General features: G+C 33.7%; 1 protein-coding gene across 1 annotated transcript; it reads left to right on the top strand.

The window, feature by feature from the left end:
- The first annotated feature begins 1,846 nt into the window (after positions 1 to 1,846).
- Positions 1,847 to 2,233, top strand: LOC145665534 (uncharacterized). Its single transcript, XM_081732839.1, has one exon. The coding sequence runs from the start codon at positions 1,847 to 1,849 to the stop codon at positions 2,231 to 2,233; it is 387 nt and encodes a 128-aa protein (XP_081588965.1).
- The last annotated feature ends 4,176 nt before the right edge of the window (positions 2,234 to 6,409 follow it).

Below are 6,409 nucleotides of genomic sequence, written 5' to 3'. Positions count from 1 at the left end.
TGCAATATAATCTCGAGAACCGTCGACAATATTTCGATGCAGTTCTCACTAATCTAATGAGCTATTCGCAAGTAAGATTGTCTACTATTCGAGAAAAAAAATCAACAATTTTGATAATTAATTATAACTGACTTCAAAAAACGAGAATGTTCTTGATTCGATTATGTGTTGTGTGTATGTTCACACATAACTTCGACAAAAGTACACCAATTTTGATTATTCTTTCTACTTGTGTCCCGTAGAATATGGAACACCTCAACGGATGCAGTGTTAATACCATAATTAACCGACTTCATTGTGCGTATGTTCTCGTATTAACTCCCAAATAGGTGAACCAATTTTAATGATGTTCTTTTGTTTGAAGCACTATACTTTCGTGGTGGTTCCTGGTAAATTTCATCCCTAATCCTAATGAATCCTAATCAGAGTATTCGGAGCTAGACCACGAGATTAATCAATGGTTGACATTTTTAATAACACAATTGTGTATATGTTCATGCATAATTCCATAACACATAGATTTTTTGAATGCATAATGATATTTGTTATGCATTATCTAACTGGTTCATATTAGCTTTACTATTCTAAATAACTTAAACTAGAAATCAAAACACTAAACATAGAGTCGTTTATTTTTAAAAAATTATATCTGTGTAACAGTTTCACGAACTAAATGAACGTTCACACAGTGTTTGAAGAAAGTTGAGTTGAGTTGATTTTAGTTTAGCGTCCCTTTCAGCAGCGAGGCTATATGAGACGTGGACCTACTGATTAACGTGGAATCCGAACCTCATGAGCTCCCGCCGGGAATCGAACCCGGGTCTCCCACGCCAAAGGCGCGTATGCCAGCCACGAGGGACCTCAGTGTTTGAAGAAAAGTCAATATCTTAAGTTAGTTGGCGAAACTGTTATACAGTTATTACTTATAATATAGACGTTACTGTGTTCGGTAATTTCATTTCTAGTGTTGTTATGTATGCTTTGTACGCTGACCAGTTTTATCGGAAGTTGTGTTCCTACCTTTGGTTGAATTTAAAGTAAAGTGTTCGTTTCAGCACCGAGGCTGTGAACGTGCACCAACACCTTAACGTGGGATCTGAACCACATGAGCTCCCGCCGGGTCTCCCACATCGAAGACTTGTGTCCTGTCTTTAGTTTAAGTAAGTTTACTTCCTAAATTACAGGAGTAACAGAAAAGTAGAAAAAATAAACAAACAAATATAAAAGAATAACCAACAAAGCATTAACAAGCAGAAATTAAAAACTTAAAAAGATAATGAGCTTTAAAAAGCTCTAAAAGCAGAAAAATAAAATTGTTATTATTATTATTATTATTATTATTATTATTATTATTATTATTATTATTATTATTATTATTATTATTATTATTATTATTATTATTATTATTATTATAAAAAGGGTGTCTTCCCGTTGTGCCTACTTCCCGTTATGCCTACAGGCCCTCCAGCACTTTGTAGAAAATATTTTTAATGATCTTATCTGTAGGCAGAACGGTAATTCCCGTTGTGCCTACTTCCCGTTCTGCCTACTCTTTCGAGACGGGGAATTCTGTGCAGGGAGGGATCTTTTCTAGGGATTTTTTCTTTAGTAATTCTAATAGATTCTGTAAGAAGAATAACTATTCCTTTAAATTTCATCATATATTTTAAATGTTATCTTACTTGCTCTTCTCAGAAAAAATGACTAGGTATAGTTTTGTTATTAGCAGCGTTATTCACGTCTACTTTAGTAGCAGCTGTACACCATACATGGGACATATTTGGGGCAGACTTTTCCGTTTCTATTTTGTTTATTGCCTTCTAAGAAAGAGGAAGACTATCGTAGGATGCTGCTTCTCATTAAAGATGCGGCTTCTGCAAATGGTCTTTCCTTTAATCCTACTACAGTGATTATAGACTTTGAAAGAGCGGTAATCAATGCCGTTACTGGTGTTTTTCCGGATGTAGCCATTCGTGGGTGTTTCTTCCATTACACCCAATGTTTATGGAGGAAAGTTCAGTCATTGGGGTTGTCCACTTTTTATGAAGAAGACAAAGAGGTCAGGAAGTGGATAAGACGTGCTGCTGCACTACCACTTGTGCCAGTGGAGCAAGTGGGTGACATGTTCCTGCATCTCCAGGAAAATGCCCCGGAAGTACAAAACGCAGAGAAGTTTCATGACTATTTAGTCGAAACATGGCTGGACGATGCAGACGCCATTTTCACAAAGTAAGTACGATATAGTAGTTACCTTATTTTCTACGCTATTTCACTATGTTTTTCGTTTGATTTTTTTTTCAAATATATGTGGTTTTCGTTTGGGAAACGAAATCTACGTTAGCAGTGATTAGTATTTCATATATAGGCCTACTCATTCGGTCATTTTAGTCCTTTATGTTTTTCCATTAGTTTCGTTTGTCATTGTTGTATTGCCTATGTGTTCTACAATTGTGAGCTCAGAAGTGTCTGGATATGAAATGGTGCATAGTGTCTTTAATGGAGTGTGGTAAGCGTAATTATTATTCTCATTCCATAAAAAATCATTTCTGAGATCTGCATGCCAATACGAAATTTTAATCTGCTCATACCAGAGATCTGAAATTAACTCTATACTAGTGTAATGATTACAAAACTGAATACTTATAAATTTACCGTGTTACTAACAACAAACAACAGACGTTATCCTTAACGTTATCTACGACAGACGTTAACATGCAACTTCCAATCGTTGTTGAATGTCTATTGTCAAGCTTTGATTTGTTTTATGTAATTAATGTTTCTCTCTTTTCCAGAGATATATGGAACCAATATGATAATGTTGAGGGAAGAACAAATAATGTTGTAGAGGGCTGGCACTCTAAATTAAACAGAAAACTTGGCTATATTAACGATATATGGTATTAACATTGACGATATGTAGTATTTACATTGACAATATAAGTATATGTAACATTGCATGTAGTATAGAATCGTGTTAGAAGTCAAATTACCTGTTAAGGTAATGCCAAAGAAGGAGCAGTGTTGTAAAAGACAAAGGCTCTTTTTTTTCAAAAGGGCCGCCTTATGCATCCTCAAGCCTTAGTATGCTGGAGATAAACTACTGGAAAACCGATTAAAATTCGGTTGTGAAATAAATTGATATTAGCCCGAAGTAAGTCTGTTTCGTGTTCGTTTCAGATACAATGTCAAACGGGTTACTGGCAACTGAATCAATCAATTCGAGGAAAGAGATATGATGGAGACAAACACTCTTTTTAAAGGCCGCCTTATGCATCCTCTTGCGTTGTTTGTTTAATAGTTGGCCAGACATGTCTTGGGGATGTGAACTGTGGCATTTTTTAGTACTGCAAGTCTTAGCATGCTGGAGGTAAACTACTGGAAACCCAAATAAAATTTTGTTCTGAAATTGCTTGATATTAGATCTTTTTTTTTTTTTTTTTTTTTTTTTTTTAATGTTTGTTTCACATACAATGTCTAACATTCTTGCAACTGAGTCAACCAATTTTCCATGTATGATGAAACTTGTAGAGGTGGTGGTTGTTTTTACAGAAGCTTTTAGAAATACTAAAGAAATATTCCCTACAAAAATTCCTCCCTGCACATAATTCCCCGTCTCGAAAGAGTAGGCACAACGGGAAGTAGGCACAACGGGAATTACCGTTCTGCCTAGAGATAAGATAATTAAAAATATTTTCTTTAAAGTGCTGGAGGGTCTGTAGGCAGAACGGGAAGTAGGCACAACGGGAATGAACCATAAAAAGTGTTGAAGTCAGGACCAAGTCAAATAAATTAATGCTTCATAACTATATTCATATTATGAGTAGACTTAATTTGTTTGACTTGGTACCGACGTCAAAATATTTTAAAGATAATAATTATGAATTATTTTCTGCGTTTTAGAGCATTATTCAAGTCGGATATATTTTAGTTTTTAATTAACAATTATCATTAAATTATGAATCATTTGTATTGAATTTTTAGATATTGCAAAATAAATAAATAAATAACCAGTCTACAGGGTCGGAGATAGGTAATTTGTTGCCCCGTGTAATGGCATTATTTGTCGCCGTCCTGTTTATCCAGAGAAAAACAAATTTTAAAATATACAATTTGAAATATACTACCCCATCATGAACAACGACGGAGAAAAAAAAACACTCGCACTCAGAAAGGTCTAACACTACTACAAGTACAATCTCGTTATATCTGTTTTTTTTTTCTTTAAATAATAATCTATGTTACCGTACTGAAAGATAAAGCAAACATACCTACAGAGGAAAGATGGTAATCTTTTGTATGGAATTCAATATCGAGCTTCAATCTCAATATATCACTTTGTAATTCCAATGCAGCTAGCTCTTTTAACTTTATTTATTGATTTTCCTTCTACATCTGTTAAAAAATGTAAAAGAAAACTTGTTTCCACTTTCAATGATAGCAACTTGTTTGTGACAAAAACAAGACTAGTTTTCATATCAAAGCTGTGACAACTAACTAAATGGAACAGGTGTTTGCTAATGTTCGAGAATTGAGTTCTTGTATTTGACAACAATCAAGCAATTCATACTGCGATTTGTTTGACCATTTACTTTAGCACTGTCCATGTTACCCTAAACTAATGCTACCTAAACATGATTTTTGAATGTAGTATTCAAATAGAAGGTGAGCTTAGTAAATTTAACTATCATTATCATAAAGTCTGTTTCCAACAAGAAATATTTATTTTAAATAATATAGTTATGACATATTTTGCCACCCCGTGCAAATGCACGTGTTGCACATATGGTAGAGCTGGCCCAGCCAGTTTATCTCCTTGCAACATTTTGTCTCAGTGTATAATGGTAATGGTGTATAGCTTAAAAATTCACTGTATTAATTAAGTCCACTTTACTACTTTCATTCATAATCATCTCATCTTTACCACGTCATTTATTATCACTTCTGCCGGTGATAAATACTGAAACCTTTCTTTAGCTCTAACACTAACGAAGGCCTTGTATAGTTACCTTTAGATACTTTGCGCTAAACAGCGGCGACTTTACGCAGTATAAAATACCTTGAAACTACCGTTACAGGTAAAACAGATGGAGCCAAGTGAAGGAATACCAAAGTCAAATTTTGTAATGCTGTCTGGCATGGTGGTTCGAATGTGATTGTCGAGAATTTTGTGATTTTTTAAAATAAAAAAAAGCATTTTCCACATATATATTTTGAAATATCTGGTAATTGCTAAAAGTTTCTATGACTTATTATTTTGAAATATAAAACCTCATATTTTACAGAAAGAACATGAAATATCTTTGCTTGGGGTAGATGTAATGGTTTGATATTAATGAGAACCACATTTGCCATCTAGACTTTAAAAAATATCTCCGTCATTTCAATTTTCTTCCTTATCATTATCTATTTATTAAAATGATACAATAGTAGTTAAGAGCGACTGAGCTCCAACCTATAACTTTAGCTTTCAAACCTTTGATTTACAGTTATTTATGATTTCACGTTTATAACAAAGACGAATATTTTTTTTAAAAAAAAGGTGTACTTTAAATAAATTACTTAAAGAGATCTTTTACACAAAGTTTATCCTTTTAAATTATTGTTCAATGCCTTTGCATTTTAATAAACCTTCTCCGAAATAAATGCAAATGAATTGTGCTGCCATCTCTGGAGTGTTTTAAACTATACGTTTGTGGATGTTTATATGTTTGTGTCAAATCCTTTTGACAGTGAGATCTCGGGAACTACAGGCTCTAGAAAGATGACGTTTTCACTAATCGATTGTAAATTTTGCGTAGATTGTCCAGTTCTAACTCAATATTAAAAAAAAAAAAAAAACATGGCCATTATTTATTTATTTATTACATTTTTACGAGTACACTGGAAGTGTTGAAATTTAAAAAAATTAAAAAGGTAAAGCATCATATCCTACCTATTATACCTTCCCACACCATAGAATTGTATATAGGGGTGCATATCTCTCAGGTGTTTGTTTCATGAAAAAATTATAATGAGAAACGAAGGATAACCATTTCTCCAGTCTAAGTTGAATCTTTATTGTTTGGAGTGTTTTGCCCAATGAACACCATATATTACTGACATTATAATTGATTGTATGTGTAATGTATTAGCTTATTTTAAAATGTATAAAACGATAATCATGGCTGTTGTTCTGTATGGTTGCGAAATATGGTCTCTTACTCGGAACGAAGAACATAGATTGAAAGTATTTGAGAACAAGATCCTGAGACGAATATTCGGACCCAAGAGAAACGGGAATAGGGAATGGCGGAATCTTCATAACGAGGAACTACATAATTTATATGGTTTATCCAACATTATTAGGGTCATCAAATCTAGGAGGCTCAGCTGGGCAGGTCATGTAGCCAGGATGGAAGAAAGTAGGAAC

Source organism: Thermobia domestica, chromosome 11, assembly GCF_964235325.1.
Source record: "Thermobia domestica chromosome 11, izTheDome1.hap1.1, whole genome shotgun sequence".
In the NCBI taxonomy this organism is placed as follows: Eukaryota; Metazoa; Arthropoda; class Insecta; order Zygentoma; family Lepismatidae; genus Thermobia; species Thermobia domestica.
This window is presented reverse-complemented; position numbering and strand designations above follow the sequence as displayed.

Coding starts and splice junctions, on each gene's coding strand:
- LOC145665534 (XM_081732839.1), top strand. CDS start 1,847: ATGCTGCTTCTCATTAAAGATGCGGCTTCTGCAAATGGTCTTTCCTTT.